The 22528-nt window shown below is 42.5% G+C and overlaps 3 protein-coding genes across 7 annotated transcripts in view; 1 reads left to right on the forward strand and 2 right to left on the reverse strand.

Annotated features, from left to right (window-relative positions):
• Positions 1 to 74: 74 nt before the first annotated feature.
• On the reverse strand, positions 75 to 5489 carry LOC118114068 (collagen triple helix repeat-containing protein 1). 2 transcript variants are annotated; one of them, XM_035164281.2, is made up of 5 exons: positions 5268 to 5489; positions 4217 to 4297; positions 2353 to 2571; positions 2014 to 2230; positions 75 to 567 (listed from the first exon to the last, which is right to left on the reverse strand). In XM_035164281.2, the coding sequence occupies exons 1-5, from the start codon at positions 5388 to 5390 to the stop codon at positions 425 to 427; spliced, it is 783 nt and encodes a 260-aa protein (XP_035020172.1). In that variant the 5' UTR covers positions 5391 to 5489; the 3' UTR covers positions 75 to 424. The 2 variants fall into 2 exon arrangements, with proteins under 2 accessions (XP_035020172.1, XP_035020173.1); XM_035164282.2 differs by lacking the exon at positions 4217 to 4297 and having other exon boundaries at positions 5268 to 5480.
• A 935-nt stretch (positions 5490 to 6424) lies between these two features.
• fzd6 (frizzled class receptor 6) lies at positions 6425 to 18051 on the reverse strand. 2 transcript variants are annotated; one of them, XM_035164096.2, is made up of 8 exons: positions 17816 to 18051; positions 16155 to 16592; positions 11575 to 11771; positions 10905 to 11484; positions 10360 to 10779; positions 9621 to 9769; positions 9123 to 9524; positions 6425 to 8272 (listed from the first exon to the last, which is right to left on the reverse strand). In XM_035164096.2, the coding sequence occupies exons 2-8, from the start codon at positions 16338 to 16340 to the stop codon at positions 8110 to 8112; spliced, it is 2097 nt and encodes a 698-aa protein (XP_035019987.1). In that variant the 5' UTR covers positions 16341 to 16592; positions 17816 to 18051; the 3' UTR covers positions 6425 to 8109. The 2 variants fall into 2 exon arrangements, with proteins under 2 accessions (XP_035019987.1, XP_035019989.1); XM_035164098.2 differs by lacking the exon at positions 17816 to 18051 and adding an exon at positions 16677 to 17742.
• Positions 18052 to 19684: 1633 nt separating this feature from the next.
• klhl32 (kelch-like family member 32) overlaps positions 19685 to 22528 on the forward strand; it is a 31191-nt gene continuing 28347 nt past the window's right edge. For all 3 annotated transcript variants that reach the window (XM_035164680.2, XM_035164682.2, XM_035164681.2), the window contains exon 1: positions 19685 to 19879. In XM_035164680.2, coding sequence (XP_035020571.1) covers positions 19734 to 19879 — 146 coding nt within the window. In that variant the 5' untranslated portion in view covers positions 19685 to 19733. The remainder of the gene's footprint in view (positions 19880 to 22528) is intronic.

The following is a 22528-nucleotide window of genomic DNA, read 5'->3' on the forward strand; positions in this document are numbered from 1 at the left end:
TGTCTAAATGAAATTATATTTCAAATCTTCTAAAACATTTCAGTGATTAGAAGTAGTCACATCAATGAGTTCAATTCTTTACAAAAAGGATTGTTTTATTAACAGTAACAATTTGAACAGGTCATATGAGTACATAGTTTAAATATTGTCAATGTCTTGTCACAAAGTCTGTTAATCGGTTACTGGAATGTAACAGCACCCACAAGAAGAGTAGCTACAGTACAATGTTTACTTCTGGTGGACAGAATGACACAGTATTCTTGTTTGTAGGCTTGTCATCTAGTGTCGTACTCCAACAAGATAAAAGAGAAGAAAAAACATTCAAGTTACAATCAGTGATGCTGTGACGCCTCAGCAAAAACCATACCTGATCATTTTGGAGGGCCAGAAAACATACTACACTGCCACGACTGTTTGTTTTTATTTATTTAGGCATTTCCTCAATGATGACCCTGGATACTGAGTTCCAGCCTGTAGATGCGTCACCTCTGGGGTAGTCAGCGCAGGTCCCCACCCACACGGCCACATCTACCAGCCCAGCTTTAACGCCCTCGCACAGGCCTTCAACTGCAGAGGGACAAAAAGAGAGAGAGGAGTGTGTGACAGAATGAATTTCAGTGAACATGTAAACTGTCTTGTTTTGGTTTTATTGACACAGTGGTGAACTTAAAAAAAGAACTTAAAGAGAAGTGCTTTAAAGTTTGAAAATTGCTGACAAGGCTTTGCAAAATCCCCAAGCAATTAAATAACCACTTGAAAGGAAGAGTTTGTCACGTCTCGTAAAGCAGCTACTCTCGTCTAACAGTTAGCTTAGCTTACCACCAGAGTGAACACAGGTAGCTTAGCTTAGCTCTGTCCACATGTAGCTAAAGTAGCAACAGGAGAAGCTAACATGTGTCTGTCATCAGGTAATGAAGATAAATAAAACTGGGAATATTAACTCACTGGAAGAAACCTGCGACCTCCCGATAAATATGTTACTAGACACGAAACAGTGAAAAACTACACGTCGTTTTTACACTTTGTTTTTCATTTGGAGTCTACAAACATGGTGAAATGTATTCAGTGAGTTTTGGAGGTGTTGGTATGTAGAGCTAGCTGTTTGCCCCATAGACTGTAGGCCTATATAAAGATGGACGACTTGACATCTCCCGAAAAGTGAAGCCAAAGCGTCTTGATCTCCCCCTGGTGGCTCGCTACAGTATTGGTCCTAACTCCTGCCTCTTCCGTTTTAGTTGATGGGACACAAACCTAACTAAAAAGTCAAAGTATACATGAAATACATTTTTCTCAAATATGCTTTCTGTCCTTTTGGGTAGTTCGTATCCCACTGATTTATTGTTTAGGTGCTCATGTTTCTGGTAAGTGTGGTTTTATTAGCTATTTGATGCTATGATGATGCTACTCAGGATTAGTCACACGCATGTGTAATGAAATGGCTGTTTGTATGTTAGCACAGTCCAGGGCCACTAGAGGGCTCCAGCAGGCCTACTATAGCCTATGCATAGTGGGGATTATGTAGCACTAGCATCAAGGGCAGAGAATTTCGGATCCCCTCATTGGTGGTGTTGCATATTGTAGCATGGGGGTTCCTGCAATAAAGACAGATTAACAGATCCTCTCTGCATCTGATAATTGATATCTGAAGATAGCACAGCCGCTATCAATGGGATCGCTACTACACGCAGTCAAATGCGCAAGATAACAGCGTTCGTATCCACTATATACAATTGTACAAGTGCAATACTACTACACATGCTGTTTGTAAATGTTTACCCTTATCCTTGTATCATAGTCCCATATTTGGAAAACTCCACAGACCTATTTAGTTGACAGACATTAGTGGGATTAATCTTATCTAACTCTTATTAAGGAGGCAAAAATACTATATCTGCAAAAGGTTGACCCATAACTATTTCATTTCTTAACAATAAGCACAGGTAAATTAACATACTGGAAAAGTAGATGTTCCCTTTATTTATTGCACAAAAGACCGTATGACTCCAGTCGTACCTGAGGACGTTCTGTGAATGTTGATGGTTGAGTTAAGCTCTGGGCTTCCCTGGTCTAAGTAGATGATTGACTCTATGGGCAGGGGTCCAGTACACTCGGCTCCGTTGAAGGTGAAGTACCACCTCTGGCAGCACGCGTTCTTACACTTGAGTCTGAGGGAGCCACTGAAGAGGACTCTGAGGGCGCTGTCTGAACGCATCTTGGTGAACGTACAGTCCTGCAACACAACATTTAAAGTAATCGTGCCACTGATATGCATTGGGTTGGCTGTGAAACATTTATGTGAATTTGTAAAATGCTCCACGTGAACGCACATTTTTTCGGTGTCAAAATACTTACTGCCACTTTACCCAGGTCGATCCCATAATTCAGAGAGTTCCAGGCACACTGCTTGTAGTTGGGCTTCCAGGGTTCCTCGAAGATCTCGCTGATGCACTCGCCTTTCTCACCTTTGAGCCCGTCGCGGCCAGGGATGCCCGGTGTCCCCGGAATGCCGTTGGCCCCAGGGTTACCTTCTCTGCCAGTGGGGCCTCCTGGCCCCTGCATGCAGCTGCCGAACTGGAAAACAGAAGAGAATAGAAGTGGAAGTCGATAATGAATGGAAGTCTGCTGTTATCAAACATCCTGTTTTAGATTTGATTTTTTTTTCAGTTAAATCCTTGTTTGGGCTGCATGCACCACAGACAACTCAAAGCTGCCATCCATCCAACCATCACACGCAGGAAGCCAGACTATCGCTCATTTACGAGTCACATAAACAAATACACTGCCGTCGGGGTGAAGTAAGTGTAGAAACAGATGTGATCCAAACCAAGGCAAAGCAACAGAACCAGCAACCGTGACACCATGAAGCAAGTGAAACACAGACTGAATGTTAATGAGGAACGGAAATCTTGGTGATGACCTACATCAGCAGTTGTCTGGCCCCACATATCTCGGTGTGATTCATTCTCCTGCTAAATCTGCGGCTATGTTTAAACAGATGCTGCTTCTTACTCAAGCTGACTCAAATACACCGAGACATGGAGACAGGGGAGCTCGCCAGAACCTACCACATACAGAGGCAGACAAAATGTAGATCCAAATAGCTTCACGTAATGTGTTCTTCAAAGACACCGTTTGACCAACAGATTGCAGAGTGTAGATCAGATCTTCCAAGTATTTCGTCTTTTTTTACTCACAGTTGAGATTTTAATTTTGGTGTTGTGATTTGTGAGTGTCATGTACTCATTCATTTAGTCAGGACAGACATAAACTGACACGTAGAAGGGCGTCCTCTCCCTTGGCTCAGGGTTTTTGTTGGGTCATTGCTTCCCCTTTGTGCTCAGAATGCAGCTGTGGAGCAGCTATAGGGGGCACATGGCCAAAAGACACTAAGACAAAAAATACTCCCAAGGAGGGAAAGAACAAAGAGCCTTTCCTCCTCTTTAAGCATCTTGTCCAGACTTCAGTCTCTGGGGTAAAGCAGAAAAATCCAGATCAAACCATTTGAATCTGAAGAAAAGCCTCAATGTGGAGAGAATTACAATATTTTAACATCAGTTGCTGAGGAGCAGATAGTTGAGAGTCTGTTTTAGCCATTGAGTGGCTTTGCTGGAGCAACTGGGAGACGTAGGGGTCTGACATCATCTCTGCTGGAAACCAGACAGTCTGTGATGACTGCAGTCAATTGCAGGTTGGTATGCAATTGCTATAACACACTTGGGAATTTATCCTAAAAGAAAAAAAGGGACAACACCTCTGAGGGTCTTGGCTAATAGGTGGGAAGACGTGAAGGTGGAAAACGCTCTCTTAGTCTGTTTGGTTGATATTCGCCAAGGAAACCAGTCTGTTTTAATAAGGGTTGGATTTTTGGAGACCTTTCAAAGCGTGGAACTGAATGGAACCTCTGTCCACAAAGCCACACAGCTGACTTTTATATTAGCTTCCAGTCTGCTGTTTCTATAGTGGTGCTGCCTGCCTGCATGAATTACACTCCAGCCCCCGCTGCACATTAGTAGCACACAGTCTGTTACTGTAACCGATGTGTAAAGGCTGTATTTGCCCCCAAATTGCTGCGGAATCAGTAGTATTTCATGCATTAGTCCAAACTGAGGTGAGGGCTGAGGCTCTCCTCGAGCATGCAGAGCGTGAAAATAAAGCCGGGCTTTGAGAGTTCTTCAGATTCAGAGCGACTCGAGGAATCAGAGGATTTTATGATTACCGTGTTGCTCAAATGAGCAGATCTCCTCTCTCCAGAGTGACTAGTGCAGTTGGCCTTTTCTGCATCATTTCCACCATTGCACTAGATACAGATGGTAAAATAAGATGCTATTCATTATGTCCTGCTCCTGTGGTCTCAGCTGTGGAATAAGACTTTGGAGGATAACAAAAAGCTGAGCTCAGTGGTTGTCATTGTGGGGCATGCAGACTCTGAGTCCCTCTGAGGGCAGGGGACCCGCAGAGTCTCCCCCAACAAAATAAACATTAGTTTCACTTTCATTCGACTCCCATGAGAATAAATAGAGAATGTGTGTCCACTCTGTTCCCCCACCTAACTACAACCAGGATGGTTATGTAATTCTGCCCAGAAAAGTCTAAGATCAGGGTTGGTGGACTTCAATTACAAAACTGAACCTTGCCCTAGTTTTTTTTTTCTTTTTTTGAGAATATTACTAGTAATTTGATAATTTAACACAATGTAACATTTAGCACAACTTTCACCCCAAATCAGATAAACATTACAAATACACACAGGCAGATAGATAACAAAGAAAAAGCAGACAATCTGTGAGCCAGACCCCAACTTCCTGTTGGGGATTCTTTTTGTTTTCTTCTGTTCTTTCAGGCTTGTGGAGAGCAGCCACACATTTAGAATAATATAGAAACTACTGACCATACAAAAAGCTCTATGTCTTATCTGCTGCCAGGTAGTTTTGGTGACCATTGTGACCACACTGACTGAAGTGTAAGCCCACATGTGGATTACGTGCATGAATCAGCAACTTTTCTTTCTTCTACTTTTTAGAGGGGAAGTCAGTCTTTTAAGTGTAATCCAATTGTCAGTTTAAAGCAAAGTGCACTATAATGATAAAAGGTACTTTAAAAGGTACAAGTGACAAGTAGAACAATATCTTGATGTAAACCCTTTTTTAAAGTTTTTCATCATGTGAAGCCACAAAGACAATCCACACATCACTGTCTCCTAGAAAGTTACTGAACTTTTAGAAGTGATCATAGTGACTGTGTGCTTCATCTTATCTGCTCTCTCTTACCTTGTCTGCGTCGGGATCCTTTCGGTATCCTCTATTTCTCACCTTTTCCACGCCATACAGAGGCAGAGCCAGGCATGCGAGCAGCAGCAGCAGGCGGCCAACAGCCAGCCCAGACATCATCATACAGCAGAGAGCAGAGACTGAGTGAGTGTGTGGCGACAGTTTGACTCCAGCTGCAGCCAGTTTCAGCCCAGAGGAGGAGGAGGGCAGAACGAGAGGGGAGCAGCTTGTGAAGCTGCAGGAACCAACTCTAAAGAAAACAAAAGAAAGACAATGTCAACATCCCTCTGACATTCATATACCAGCAGAGAGGCCACCCCCCCAAAGGAAAATGTAGCTGTTCACAACTTTTCTTTGACTCATGAGAAATAATTCATATTCTCATGTGAAGATTACTAAACTCTGACATTCTCCCAAACCACCCTACTCCTGAGGGGAAATATAGAGCAAGAGACTAAATTCAAGACAAATTTGATTCCCTTTTGTTTGTAAAGCATTAAATCAAAACATACATTATCTCAAGGCACTTTATAGTAAGGTCTAGAGAAGACCATACCAAATGATAGAAAAACTCAACAGTCCCCACAAATTAGCAAACACAGGCAACTGTGGAGAAAATAAACTTCCTCATTCACTGGAAGACACTTAACAGAACCAGACTCAATGTTGGTGGCCATCTGCTGCGGCTGGTTGGGGTGAGCAGGGAAAAAATGGGGGAGCGAGGAGAGGTGGGTGGCAAAGGAGAGAGAGAGAGAGAGAGAGAGAGAGAGAGAGAGAGAGAGAGAGAGAGAGAGAGAGAGAGAGAGAGAGAGGAAAAGCACAAACAACAAATGATTCTGACCAGTCCTTCTCAAGAGGTTTCTTAGGACTTTAATTTAATCACTGAGATAATAATATATTGATATTGTGTACACTCTTGTGGGAGCCAATCAACTTCTCTTTTAAATCTTTATGTATTTTTGATTTCATCTCAAGAATGTCATTATCTGAGACGAATAAAGATTACAGTAGAGGGAGACAGATAAGTTAGCATTTTAAGTTAAGATCTTTAATAAGGATGAGGCTGAGACAAAAGGAAGGCTATTTCTCAGGAGCTAAATTTGAGTATGAGAAATCAGGCTAAATAAACGAATAAAACAACTATTGACACAAACACATAAATTCAATCTTTTATTATTCAATATTTTATCAAAATGAAATTACAAATACAAAATTGGATTGAAAAGACAGGCTACATAAAAAACAGCGCACAGAACTGTATTTACAGAGGTTTTCAAAGTGGGAGGAAGGCTCAGGGAATATAAGTGGGAATTTATGGATTTTGTAGTCACAGAAAAAAGGAAATTGGGCAAAACTACCTAAACTTAGTTGGGGCGAGGAGGCCCCTCTTTCCCAGCTTTGTCTGAGGCCCCCATTCTCTCACTTTGAAAACCCCCAGTTGTAGAGTATTTAATAGACACCGCTATCATATGCAAGACCCCAGTCCACATGCCAGAGTAAGAATATACAGTAGAAATAGGCTGACGAGGATTCCCTTTTCAAAAGTGTTCCTGGAACTATCACGTGACTCCCAAATATAAAAGGTAAAGAACGCTGAGGGAAGAATCGGTCCCTTACATGGCAAAATACTACAGCACAACACATGTTCTAATAAAACACACTTCTCGAAGGAGTGCTGTATGATCTGTGACCCATGTGTTATAAAAATAAAACCAGAACCTTTCCAATATTAATTGCTTATGACTATTCATACTTTAAAAGTAGTGGTTTGTGCTTCTAATGAAAAATATTGCAAAGCGTGTTTGATTTGTTTCTTCAATATCCTTGAAGATCATAAGACTTAACGCCTACAACGAGAACCCAGGTAGACATCACACATGCAAAACATCTGTAGGTTCTTTGAGGAAGAGGAAGGCACATTCTTTTAGAAAACTATAAAGCTCAAATACTTGATCCAGATTCACATCTTTGAAACGCTTACAGAGGCCAAAATTGGCAGAATCTGTGTTTACGCAACACAAATATGTAGGAAAACGGAGGTAAACATAAAATGAAAGAACATCTTAGAAAACTTTTTAAAAAAATCATGTTTAAGAGTATGCTTCTCTCTGAAGAAGAAAAAAGATGAGGTTTCAAGAAAAAACACCTTTAACACAAGGAACAATAAGACATTCAATAAGAGTTAACCACAGGAAGTCTCTCCTCATGCTCAATGTTTGGCATCATCATCATCATCATTCTAACAAAACTCTCAGTGTAACGACTAGTCCAGTCAAAGACTTTCAAAAAAAGATGCAGATAAATATTTCTTGTGCTAACTAGTATGCATTATATGCTTCTGAGCTACCAATGTACAAAACAGTAGAGCTGATGTACTCTTTAAAATCAAACTGGTGGTTTTAAAGTTGGGACAGAGCTGCACTGCTGTGTGTGTGAGGCTAAAAGCTCAGTAAAGCTGAAAGACATTATTGTGACCCAAACTAAATTCACCTAACACCTTTAGATCTCTGCTAAAACTCACTGAACCACATATGAAATACTCAAGGTATGATACATTTTGCTGGTGATGAACATTCACTATAATGAAACCAATACAATAATATGATGTATAATACGACACAAAGAGGTAACATCAACCAGCAACATGTGTTCTCAGTGGTATCATGGATGGATGGATGGATGGATGGATGGATGGATGGATGGATGGATGGATGGATGGATGGATGGATGGATGGGTGGATGGATGGATGGATGGATGGATGGATGGATGGATGGATGGATGGATGGATGGATGGATGGATGTGATGGATGGATGGATGGATGGATGGATGGATCAGATATCTCAGCAGCTGCTATCCTTTGTGTCCTTGCTCTCCTCAGGCACCTGGTGCACCAGCTGGTGGGTGGAGTCCTGGATGATGCTGCTGTGTGATTTTTTTATCGCTGGATGTTGCTGTCCAATGGGAACCTGTCTGGCCTCTGACAGCTCGCTCCTTGGACTCATCCTAAACCAATCAGGACACATTCGAGGTTAATGGTGGTTACTGCTTGTGTAAGTGTAGTTCCATATACAAAAAAGCCATGTTTTACAGCAGGTAGTAGTAGTGTTACATCTAAACTTTAGAAAAACATGAAGGTACAGACAAGATAGAACAGTTGTATCTAAAGCGTAGTTCACACTACAGGATTTCAGCCCGATTTGCCAGTCACTGCTGAATTTTGCAAGTTGCTGACAAAAGCTTCTGATTGGCGCTCGATCAGCAGTAGCGAATCACTATGTGTGAACTCTTCATTCCAGAAGCTTGCAGACACGTCGCCGACATGTCGCAAATCAGCTGAAAATCTAGTCAGGGTAGGCAACTCCTCCCAACTCCAACCAATCAGGGTGCAGGACAGGGTGAAGGTGGTAAAGGTACATGTAGTGGAGAGATGCTCCCCGATTTCTTTACACTGCAATTTCTGTCTGTAAATCTGAGAAATCGAGTAATAACCATGTGTGTCAGGGACAAAGTAACACCAACTCGGTGCAGCTTTTAGTAACTGTTTTGGGCTCAGACAGAAAAAAACACACAAAATCCCTGTTGGGTTCTGGTTGGGCTCAGTTAGTTTTCTCTCAGGGACACATGTTTCTGTTCAAACGCGATCCGAGCCGCTCTCCATTCTTAACAACTGTAAAGTCCACTGAAGTGTTTCACTTTCTCCAGTTTGATGTGTCAGACGAGCAGGAACTCACGACTTCTAGACAACGATCACAAGGCAACTAGTCGTGTCATGTGAACTGCGCAGTGATCCGCTGACTTTGAAAGTTGTATAGTGTGAACTCTGCTTATGGTTTCTCAGATCTGTCTCACTTACCTCCCATCTGGATGCAGGTTCTCTGAGTGGCTGCTGAACTTGCTGGAACCTCCACCTTTGCTGCGTCTCTCTCCCCGCTCCCTCTCTCTGTCCCTCTCCCCTCTTCTGGAGCTTCGGCTCAAGGTGCCCCTGTCCAGGTGCTCCCTGGCTGAGGCCTCAGACAGAGAACCTTGCATGTGGGGATCATGGTTGCCCAGTGCAGAGGTTCCTTTACTGGTGGTGTTGGCGACAGGGGAGGCGTTGGTGGGAGCGGCGCCCGTGCTTGTGCCCATGGACTTGGAGATGACTTTGAGCCTGTGGGAGCTGGGCTTGTAGTGTTTCTTCTTGTGCTGGACGCGGCTGTTGTGCTTGAGGAAGAACTCGCAGGACTCCTGGAGCACCCGGCGGCTCTCGCTGATGGGACTGTGGGTCAGTGATCATGAAAATGTTTAGCATTAATAAATCTATTTCTGTAGTAACTGAATTTGAATTGTAACAAAACAAGAGAAGGGTGCTCACTCTCTCTTGCGGGTCCTGTTGAAGAAGTAGGCCCACTCAGAGCATGTCTTCTTGCTGCTGACCCAGAACACTGCAGATATTCCCACCACCAGCGTCATCAAGTATTTTACCAAAAACAGAGAGAGGTCAGGACGGTCGTTCTCTGTTGTCTGAAACAAAGAAGCAAAATCCAATTTCACAAAATCCTTGTGATTTGGAACAAGTGTATGAATCATCATATATATTTTTGATCTATAGATTCATTTTCAACTTCAGCTTCAATCAAGCTTTTTGACATTTTCAGCACAGACACTGACATTTCCCACTGTACACTGTTCACTGTGTATGTATTTCATATTTTTCATTTTCAGACTGAAAATGTTTTCTAATTGGGCAGCCACTAAAATGCATAGAAAATAAATATACTGTTGTTTTTGGGGCTGTTCCTCTGTACAGATACAAATTTGAAAATATCTTGTACAAAGGGACACTGGCCCTCAGGCCTTCTTTTTATAAGGTCTCCGTGTTTCATTTTGTCTTTGTCCGTTCAACTTGTGGTACTCAGTTTATTGGATTTCCTTAGTTCTATTTGCCAGCAACTTTTTGTATTAAACACTTTTCCTGCATTCCATATTTGTTAGCATTTGAGTCCAGCTCAGCATAAACATGACCTATAGTAAGTTGCAAAGCCTATTCTCATCTGCACTTTGGCCTTGACTTGTTCCACAACATGTTCAGTAAGTGAATGAGCCACTGCTACCTTGTAGGAACATGGGATGCTGTACTCCTGACAGCGGTCGTTGATCCAGGTTTTCTCCCAGGCGCTGCGATGACTCTGCTCGTAGGTGTAGCAGGCTAACAGAGTGACCAGCGGGACCAGATAGAGGCAGCTGAACACACCGATGCGGATCATGAACTTCTTCAGCTTCTCCTGGTTACGCTCGTCGTGCTGAATGACCTGTCGCACGTGGTTGAGAGAGACGATGCCTGCCAGGATGAGGAAGAGGCCGACTACGACGCCAACTGACAGCGGAGCCAGAACAAAGTAGCGCAGGGCGTCCAGGTCATAAAGTCCCACAAAACAAACCCCGCTGATGTTGTCCCCCTCAACCTTGTTCAGGGCAAGTAGCAGGACAGTTAGCGCCCCGGGGATCCCCCAGGCGGCAGAGTGAAACCACACCTACAGACAAACGACAAAGATGAATGTTTTAGATTTATCATTTTATATTTATTTTCTGGACCTCTTTTCTATATTGTCTTGCTATTTTCAAAGAACACCTGAGCATAAATTCCCCAAATCCTTACCGCTTTCTTCTCTATGGCTTCGCAGCTCCACTTGGGTCCAGCTGCCAGGAACCAGGTGATGGTGAGGATGACCCACCAGACAATACCAGCGATGGAGAAAAAGTAGAGGAGCATGAAAAGCAAAGTGCACCCTTTGCTTTGAGAGCCGAGCACCACTGTATCCACACCTGTAGGCTGCACTGCCTTGGTACAGGCTGCTTGGTTCCCCAGCAAGAACCCGATGAAGTATATGAGCGAGACGAAGCTGTAGCAGACGGCGTAAAAGATTATGGGCCGCTCAGGGTAGCGGAAACGTTTGACATCAATGAGGAAAGTGAGGAATGTGAAGAGAGTTGCGCACAGGCAGATGATGGAGCACACGCCGATGAAGCTCTTTGCAAACTCAATGTCGTGAGGTTTGAAGTACATGTTGGAGCAGGGCGGAGCACAGTCCTGGGCGCCCAGGAACGATGAGCCCTGGCCTGGCTTGGTCTTTAACTGCAGAGGGCACCAGAAGCCCAGGTCCCTCATAGCTGATGAGGAGATCACTGGCGTGGTTGCAGGAGGAGTAGAACCATCATCGGAGCTACATGAATCCAATCTAAAGGATAAAAATAATAACGGGTTAATCAATTGATGAGGAAGAATTCGTATTGCTCTTGTGGAGTGACTGTAAGTGACGCTTTCTTACTTGTCACACTGCAGCTCAGGAGGCCATGTGATGCCAAAGATCCGGATATTCTCCTTGCAGTCTGACAGAACTGCCTCACAGCGCTCTCGACAAGGACGAATCACTTTATTCTCCTCAGTGCATGCTGGGATAAAGGCTTGACATAGGAAGTGGTGGACGTCTGGAGAGCAGTGGAGGCTTACCAGGGGCATGAAAGGCTGAAGATGAAAAGAAAGGTTATGTAGTGTTGTAAATTAATTTGTCAAAATGAGAAGTTATGATACACATTTGAAAGTAAACTCAAAATACATGAATTGGTTTGGTATATTAAAATTTTGAAAGGTAAGGGCAGATTCACACATTTGACAAAAATAAATGATCATTTAAAACGTATCATTAATAGTATTTTTTTGACATTTCCCAAATACTTGCATTTTTGGAAAAAACATTATGATTTTATCTTTTAGGGCCTACACGATAAAAACTTTTATTTTTTTAAGTAGTTACAGGTCAGAGGTTTGAGAAGTTTAAACGAAAGTCAAAGTATGGTGAAGGTGCTCATTGGTTCACCAAGGAACACAAAATATCAAGAGTTCCACGGCACTCTTCTGGAAAAGAAATGTTACAATAACCTTTAATTTAGATGGCTATTTCTTAGTGCAATTCTGAGCTGAGTATGGTATTAATTTCATCTTGTTGAGCTTCAGTGCTCTATAGCGCCACACAAAGGGGCCCATTGACTGGCAAGCAAACCATATTCTTCCTTTCAACACACTGGTCAGGGACTTGTGAGAGGGGAAGAAGGAGAAGGGGGTGCAGTCTAGGTGGCAGGAAATGAGTGTGCGGACATTTGGAAACACACAACCGGCCAAGGGGGCTGGAATGCACAGAGCTGTTGATAGGTTAGGCTGCTAAGGAGCCGCACAGTATTAGTGTGTCCACAGGGTGTGTAGATATTTATCAGTGGGATACACGGCTCACAGTGAAGACAACCTCATTCCAGTTAAATAAGTCCACATCATGTATGTGCTTTTGTTTCTGTATCCTTGGGTTTTAGGTTTAGACTTTGTAGACAGGGAGAGGTTTCTTTAATATCGCCTGTAAACCAAGTTGCATCACCCAGAACTTATTATTATAACCATGTGGACATTTTAAAGCCGTTGGGGTCTCAACTGCTGGTTTGAACCTCATCAGACCTTCATGTGCAGACAGACTGATGTCAGTCCATACTGCCAATATTTGTACACAAAACATACACATACGCTCTAGCACAGTCTACTATTCAACGTTTTTCATTTTTCCTCCTGAAATCCAGTCTGGCAGTAGGCCCAGCTCTGGGCCCTGGGCTTGCCCTCTCTGACAGTAAGCGTCCTTGTTTCCCTAACTGTGGAGGTCCTGGACTCCTTGTCAGTGACTTCCCACTTGCTCAACAATCTGACCTTTATTTGCTTTAGAGCAGAGTTACTGTAAAAACTGCCCTCATTTCGGGAACAGGCAGGATCAGCGCTACAGGTCGAGTTAATTTGGACTTAAAGGCAAAATCCTCTGCAGAGAATTTCATGGCCAAGTACTTCAAGGATTAAATGATTGAAGAAAAAGGGCTGGACACTCACTTTTCAAACTTTACCTCAGACTTCTAAGACCTCTGGGTGTTCCCTGTCTGTACAGTACATCCACTTTGTTAGTTTTCTGTTCTCTTTGAATTCTAACACATCAAAGTTTAGTCCTCCTCCGGAAAATCCTACTGATAGACTGGTGTGAGTCCAGTACGCAGCCAAAGTCTGCTTGATCACAGCATTGGGACTTTATGGTAACTCACTGCACCATTTCAGAGAGAACTATGTACAGTATGTATTGTTGAATGTAGACCACACTGTAGCCTGTCACCTGGGCGACGGCACTGTGGAGGTACGAGTGTGTACAGGGGGGAGAAATGAGTGAGTGATTAACAGAGAGAATACTAGTTGTGGTATGCAGGGTCGGCTTTGTATGGGACTGGGTGTGTCCCTCCCCTTCCTGCACAAATCAAAGGCTCCTCACAACAAAGTCGATAGAGTTGCCGATGGCCAAGGTTGCTGTGAAATAAGAAGCCTTTACCTTTGCCAGATGCCAAACAAAAGACTCCTTCAACAGATCACTGTTCACGCTCCAACACCAAACATGTGTAACCCAAACCCAGGCCCTCAGGAAGGCTACGGCTACAGCAACAGACTTCAGTGCTGAGTCCCAGCACCAAACATGTTTGTAACTGAGGGCATTAGTAGTAAGATATCACAGTGAGTATGTTTTAAGAATTCACACACTAGCAACATAGGGCACCTGACTTGGTGTGGGTGAAGTTCCACTTGGCAAGATTTTATCACAGAGAATTTATTATTAGCATGAAAATTAAACTTTAAATTGAACAAAAGTTTGAGTTCTCCTCACTTCATATGTAAGACAATAAAAATGACAATGTAACTGCAGCTATAGTCTATATTCTCCCACTTTTATAAAAAAAAGATACAACTAGTGTGAGTGTGTATCACCCATTGGCTGTAAGTCTTGCTTTTTACAGTAGGTTCCTGTCATAAATAAGAACAAGTGTAGTGCCTGTTCTAATACTGCCTGTAAATGGGATAGTGACAAATTTGTATTCACTCATTCTCTCCACTCTGATGAAGGGGTATGTGAAGTGTTTGAGTCCACAAAACACTTTTCGGAATTTCAGGGGTAAACAGCGTTGCAGCCAAATCCAATCTAATGTCCACTACCGGAAGTAGCGATGCTACACGCATACCCTTGTACGAGAGCTTGTGTGCAGTGTGCGTACGAACGTGAATGCGGCTCCAGAGGAGGAAAACAGAGGACATTCAGGCTTAAAACATGGTATAAATGACGCCATTTCTAGTTGAATTTGAATGTCGCAGCTTTCGGAAACTTGGATGATAACACACAAGCAGTATGGAGGCATTTTTCTTTTACGTTTGAAGAATTGGTCACCAGTTACTTAAATTGAATTGGATTTGGCTGCAATGCTGTTTACCCCTGAAACTCCAGCAGTGTTTTGTGGACTCAAACACTTCTTTTTTTTCGGTGAAGTTTTTGGCTAAGTGCATAGGCTTGTGGTAATGCTGGATGTAGCTTTCTTTCTGATACGCGGCAAGTAAAGAGTGGCTGTGGGACTCACTCCACAGAACGCTGAAGTTGCAGCACTGCTGCTGCACAAACAGCTCTTCACTTGTTAATTCAAAGTTCTGTGATGCTTGGCACAGTACGCAAACCCCAAAGAGGAGAATCACTTGTTGCCATTGTCGTGAACGTGCTATTGTCGAGATCGACAATGCCACTTACATTGATGAGTCCCAGCGGCCGCTGATACAGAGCCCTGGTCGCCCGTTTATTCAAACTTTATTCTAATTCAACAATTCACGTGTCCAAATCGCACCATATTCGACACTACACTTCCTTGGGCCCTTAACACAACACATGCTAAGTGTGAAGGTGATAAGATGAACAATTCTCGAGATATGCTTTCCACATACTGACAGACTGAGATTTCAGACATTTTTCATCTTCCTGAATATACTTTTCTTGTTATAGAAACTAAACATCAAGAAACTCCTTCATTCACACTTTGAATCTTCACTGAATTTCAATATGGCAATGATGTGTAATTATTAAAATTATTTATTATTTATGACAGCTGAGAGTTTACACATTCATGGTTTTCATGTTCACAACATAACTCCATGGTGCTCTATAACAATCAGGCATAATTTGTGGACAAACTGTGGCTGGTAATTTGTGTCTAGCTGTTGATGACCATTACAAAATGGTTATTATGGTTCAATCAATATGCTCCTGAGGGGTGATGGACACTGGCATTTATAGACCTGAACTAATGACAAATAATGGAAATCATTTTGAGATCACATGTGACTTGAATTATATTTATCATTCACATTTATTTTGTATTTACAAGTGGAGGAAGCTTCTTTTCTATCACCGATTGATATAAATTATTTAATGGAAACTAAGACTAATGAGATGCTTTAAAGTGAGTCAGCAGCCGTTAAATCTCTTATTTACTGAGCTTCAAGATTGGAAAAAAACATCTCATTCCAACAACCTGACAACACCACAGATATATTCTGCGTCAACATGTTCCAGTTCATCATACTAAATACACATTTCCTCCGAATTCAATCTGATGTATTTAAAATGTTCTTGGAAACTCTGAGATCTCCACTTAATTTAAAAATAAAGTTTTGTGGGTTTGACCATTGTTTTTAGTGTTTTTAGCCAAATACTGTTCACACCCACAGCATTAGTCTGTATTGACTGGCACAGAAAATGCCAGAATTAAAAAGCAGAAATAAATCCGTAATATATCAGGTCTTTTAAATAAGGAATTACCAATGAAAAGTTGTAACTATATTCATAAATATTTATTAAACAACAAATATCACTGCATATAATACATGCTGTTAATCTGGTTTCAGGCAAAAAGTAATTTCAGAGGCAGTTGACAAGATTGATTGGCTGATGTTCAACCAGTCAAATATTAGCATAAGACTGTATATCAACAGACTGATATAAATAATGTAATGAGAACTCACCTCCATATTGCTGGCTGCAATATCCTGATCATAGTGCTCCATCATGTTGGGAAAGAAGGTCATGTTGTAAGGCACCCCCAAGCACCGATGCACTCTGATCGGCTCACAGGTAAACAGGCTGTGGGCAGCACACATTCTCACCCATATCAGTGCCAGGCACACCCACAGTGGTCCTGGCATCAGCATTGTGACGGCTGATCGGGAGGGAGGGTGTGTGTGTGTGTGTGTATTTTGTGTAAAGTAGAACAGATTTCTTTTTGGCTCTGTGCGAGGATGTCTTGGCTCAAACGTTGAATTCCCCTGGCTCACACAGTTATCCACATTTCACTCCACCTGGGGACATCTCAGCGGAGCGGGTGGGTGTTGCAGGAGGTAAGACTTTCCCATCAGCCCCCCTGTCAGCATGGCCTCTGGGTCACAGATAGGAAACCCACATCCCTGAAATCAAAGTAATTATACTGAATTAGGTTTATACTTTCAGCTAAACAAGGAGAGAGACTTTGGTTTGAGACCACAACCTACATTTCATGAAAACTTGTCCTCAGGAGCACAGAGTTCTGTAGCTGATTATTACTGCATTACGGAGTTGCAGAGCAGACACAGACTGAAGCCCTTTCATCAAAACAGCCTTTAATTGCACCACCACATAAAGAAAGAGAGTTAACTACTCCTTGTTTTTTCCTTTGCACTCCTACAGGCTCCTCGAGGCCCTCGGGCTGCAGGGTGATGCATCAGTGTTGAGAGAGGCATCAGGAAGATGGAATTAATAGACCAAAATCCAGTCAATCCCTGTGCAGCCTTTAACTACGTGCATTTACACGGGGTGGGGAATGCTCAAAGATCCAGGCTGATTCAAAAGAATGAGTCTCAGCTTGTTGCGGCACATTAAACTTCACAGTCAAGCGTCAGTGTTTTCACATGCACACCCGTAACTAAGAATCTTGAAAGCCTGACAGAACATAATACTGTAATACAAAAGCATCAGTATCAGTATTAGGTTTTTGTAGGTGCCCAAACAGGTCTAGATCAGGATATTATTCCTGGTTACATCCTGTATAATGACACGTTTACATGTATGTTGTAAGCCAACTTACATCCAGATATTATCTAGTAAGAATAACGAGATAAGATGATGAAATGGTTGCTTGAATTCCCGATGATGGTGCTGATAACACCGGTGGTCAGAGTTTACTTAGTTTCTCCATATCTCTGTTGACATGGAGCCACCTTCAGCAGTGCCCACAGTGCACACCGCAGGTTTCTGACTTTCACTCCAAACAAGCTGCAGAGTAAGTACAGTTCGGTTAGCCACTAGCATAAACTTTTTCTGTTAGCATATTAGCAATGACTGAAAATACAATAAAGAGACGAACCCCCAACAAGCAGACACGCGCACGTTAGTGAAAACAACAAACAACTTCACCTCTTCAGAACTTAAACTGAACCTCAAGCTAACTACTACAGAGAATATATCAGTTCACCGCGGGCAGTGGGAGCCGTTTCCTCCCGTACATTAGACACCAGCCGTGGGGAGGGAGTACAGTAAACATCCCTGCCTCGGTTCGCTGCCATGGGACAACCGGGGCCCGGAACAACTTTGTAAGCAAGGAAAAACTATGTGGGGTGGGGGGCGGTGAAAAGACTGAAACACAAACACTTACCCTCAACTGTGCAGGAGTTGGAGAAGCAGCTGACTACATGGAGACAGCTGGTGTGGATCTGTGGGGGATTCGTGGGAGTGTTTCCTGAGACTCCGGCTCTGAGCCTCCAGCCCCAGTCTCTGCGTGTCCGGCTGCTCTCTCAGCCGTGAGCGGCATTCAACTGCAGTGGGAAATGGGACTACTTCACTCCAACCTTTTGTGAGCGTCGATGTGAACAGACGGCGATGTTCAAACTGGTGCACAAAGAGAGAACAACATGATGGTGCTGATATAATATTTGTTTTAAATGCTCTTTGCGCCTGTGTGTTTGGGGGTGGGGGTTAGTTTTTAGGACAGCGAGATTGTGGGTGTGACGGGGAGCACTTGAACGCAGCATGTGTTCAGATCAGTCACTCAGTGTGTGGATACATGTATCTAAAGCACATGGTGACGTCACACTGTTTTCTTAACTCTATTGGATGACGTCACTCTGTATATTCATACTCAGTGTTTTTTCTTTTCAGTGTAGTTCCTGCATCCGTATCAACAGAGGGTGGTTTTGGTTTTTCATGGAAAGATGAAGAGATAAAAGTTTATCTTTACTTTATTGCATTTAATGAATATCGACATTTATTTATATATATAAGGCATATATATCAACAATTCAAAACACCGGTGTTGATACAGTTTAAAGGATAACATAACACAACAAACGTAAGGCATACATAAATAAATATAAATATATAAAGAGTATCATTCAAGCACTGTAAACAAGTCCAGTAAGGGGCATTTTTGTCCCTCGTGCATTGAAGAGATTTTGGAAATATCTTAGATTCATTCTTCCATCGGCTTGACTTTTAAATATTTGCATCTAAAGTGCTTGCCTAACAGGATCGGGGTATTTATCAGAAAGTCCATATTTTTACTCCAAGTACTCCAGCTATAATTTTAAAACGAAGAGATAAAGGTGAGGATGCATGTGTAGTTTTCTTATATACAGCTAGATGGTGTGACTTCCATCCCACAGTATTTATTAAATGTGTCTAGAACAGACTATTAAAGGACTAAAACCCAGCAATGCCTCTCAGAGAATACTTAAAAAATATCAAAACAATAATATACAACTAATGGAAACACAGCCACAGAATATTCAGTTGCAGAAAAAAATCATTTTAGACTTTACCGACTATTCCTCACACATGATGTATCCCTATCGTATAATCATCATCATCATCATCATCATCATCATCATCATCATCATCATCATCATCATAATGGCAATGTAGTTCTATTTTTCCATACACATTTCATACACAGAGTAAGATTTAAGGTGCTACACAGGGACATTAATAACAACACAGAGATAAAATTAAAAGAATCAATTAATTTTTTTATAAATAACTAATAACTAACTAATAACTAATTCAGGAAGGAAAGTTTAAAACAATTTTACGGCAAAAAAAGGAAAATAATAAATATAAAAAATAGAATAAAATGCGTGATGGTATGACCTTGTAAAATTGTTCTGTTAAAGGCACTTGTGAATAAAAAGTTGACAGTATATAGTTATGTAGTTATTATTATTATTATTATTGTTGTTGATGTTGTTTGTTTAAAAGGATTAAAAACACGTATACATGCTACACAAGGGTATATCAACCCAACATTACTGGGTAGTTAATAATTAAGTAACACAATCAGACTATTCAACATGTTGTACATCCCCCAAAGGTACAACGAAGACCCCCTGTGTTCCAAGGGTACCCTACACATGTGCACTTGCAGTATTACAATGACCCACCAGGGGGCGCTGCATCCTGTCTGTGTTCACATTCATGTGACCGCCGTAGAGAGAGAGAGAGAGACAGAGGCGGGGTTATAGTGTAACAATTTAGGGGCTACAGTGTAAACCAATAAAGTGTCCGCGGTGGCTGAGCGCATGTGTCCGCGCTGCGTCCTGTCGCTCCGCTCTGTCTCTCTCCTGTCGCCGCGGACGCAACGAGACCAGCGTCGGACATCAAATGACATTTGTAACGGAGGCGCCGCCAAAGGGGACGGGACTGATTCACGATACATTCGTACGAGGTGCGTATTATAAGCGGCGGTACAGTCAGACGATAAGAGGCAGCCGAGCACTGTGGATTCCTGCAAAGCCAGAAGGCGCTCTGAGGAGAATTCTGCCTGGGATAGTGTTGAGTGATGGATGCAACAGGATTATTGTGCTCGAACAAGCGGAGGTTGACTCTGTCTCTGTAGCTTGTGGACCGAGGCGCCGGCCTGTTGCTAGGAGACCTTTTGACAGCTGGGGATCTTTTTTGGAACGTGCCGGATAATGCACTAAGTGTCTGCTCCTCTGGCAACACAAACCTTCCTCCCACAGATCAGTCCCCCTGCGCGTCGGTCGTGCGTAATTGTCTCGTGTGCGTAAAAGACAACATTTAACCACTGTGGTTGTTTTCAGTCAGGAGATTACGATGTTTTTCAGGGAACAATGGCCTACTTGTGATTATCAGACCCTAAATATATCCACCTTCCGGATATGTTTAATCTTTTCTGAGGCAAAAGTGATGAAAAGTCAATCTATCTATCTATCTATCTATCTATCTATCTATCTATCTATCTATCTATCTATCTATCTATCTATCTATCTATCTATCTATCTACACTCAAAAAAATTTCTTAGTACTATAGTACTGGACATGCAGCTGAATTATATATATTTTTATATATTATATCCTACGTTGTATTCCTGATGCGGTTTGCAAACATGATTTCATTACATTTCCACATCATTAAACAGTATAGGAAATGTCTGCCGCTTGTCTTTGCCTTCAGTGGGGTTGGACTCCAGGATAGACATCATAAACCATCAGTAGCATTTGGCTGTGACCATGCGTCTGAAGGTCACTCGTGAGCAGATCAATAACTACATCTTGCAGGGGTGGACTCCACTCAGGAGCAGCCTGTAGTACCCTCAGCCCTGCCTACACTTAAAATTAACCACATGCATACATAGGCTTCCTTCTGCAAAGTATCAATACGGGTATAGACCTGGGATGACTTATTGTACAGTGAGTGAGAAGTGAGTAGTGTTTTCGATCAGAATATCCAGAGCAACTCGCTGACCTCTGTTAGCCTCCAGTGCTGCTGCATGGGTATTATGTCACTGGAGACTGTGGGATATCCGATTCAGGTGTGTTGCACATTATGTCAAGGTTGTAGCTACACCAGAAGGACTTGGTGTAATTCGGACTCACAGCTTGTTTTTGGACAAGTGCTGAGCTTGTTTTTCTCCTGTCTGAAGTCCTGCTGCCTGTGGCTGTCACTGCGCCTGTGCTTTACATGAAAAGGCCTTGAAAGAGCAGCTAGAAAGAATTGTCAAAGTCAACACCAGTGTGGCGGGGAGAAGGGAGAAGTCAGCATTAGGCCTGACATGTGGTTGCATCCCCTTCACACATTGCACAGGAGGCTGTCACAGTGCGACTGGGTCGAGTGGATGGACTGAGTAAAGCTGACGTGCTGTTCTGTCCTATCAGGCTGATGTATGTGCCCAGTGAGGAGACTGCAGTCCTCAGGAGCCACATACAGTAGCACCTCCTCCTCCATCTCCCCTTCCTTTGTCTAGGGGGCATGTCTTCTGAACCCAGCCTCAATGGGTGGCGTGGTCCATCTGTCTTCACATACTCTACATATTGAACATAGATGCTCAAGGCTCAAAAAGAATATACATCTTAGAGTAATATGCACTAAACATCTGCTGGCAAGGAGCCACTTACTTGGCACTGAGAGCACTTTTCTTTATTTTAACCAGAGGATGAAAACCCGATGTTCAGTAAAGGTGTTCCCAGTGTGCAGACTCTACAGCTCTCCCTAAAAATAGACCTTTTTGTTTGTGGAGGTGAGACAAGGGAAACCCCCCCTGTAAGGAGAAAGTTGTATCTTCTATATTTGTGTTGTCTGCAAAAATGTGTTATTCCATGTCTCAAAAACTGTCTGTACAGCTTGTCTGACTCTCATTCTCGAGCAAAGTCATTCCAAAAAAGAAATAAAAATGAAACAAAAGAATAATAATAATATGGTTTTGTAAAGCAAACTTTGCTCAATCCGTAGTAAATTGTGTATTTGATGGAGACTGTTTTCAGCTTTGGATTCGGTGTGTTGTGATCTTTTACAGCAGCAGGATGTTGATGTGGTTGACTCCTGATAAGCTACAGTATCCTCATTCACAGCAAATGGAGGAACACATTTCTCCCTTTTGTAGCTCATTTATGAGAATTTTAATTGTTTTTGGAAAACATGGAGCTCGATGGCTCGGAGGAATATCATGATCCGTTGCATTATGGGAAATGTAAACTCTTTTATATTTGGGTTGAATTCACATGCTAGTGGTATAAAATCTGAATGTTTCTGCCTCTGCTGCTTCAAACTGACTTAGCCGTTTAGATCTGCACACGGCATCATAGTCTTCACCTCTTATCTTTATTTTCATATATAATTATACATATTCATCATCATCATTCAATCCCACCTTAAAGCCGTCCATTTTGTCCTTCTCTCCCTCTGGATCTCCCTCTATATGACAGTGTGGAACACACAAGCAAACAGCCTGACTCATCATTCATCCTACTGCTGGCCCATATCCCACACACGCACCACCACACACCCATTATTTCCTCTGTCTTACACCCATCACCATGACGGTGACAGAGCAGGCCTCCCTGTAGACAGCAGCAT

Source organism: Hippoglossus stenolepis, chromosome 8, assembly GCF_022539355.2.
Source record: "Hippoglossus stenolepis isolate QCI-W04-F060 chromosome 8, HSTE1.2, whole genome shotgun sequence".
In the NCBI taxonomy this organism is placed as follows: Eukaryota; Metazoa; Chordata; class Actinopteri; order Pleuronectiformes; family Pleuronectidae; genus Hippoglossus; species Hippoglossus stenolepis.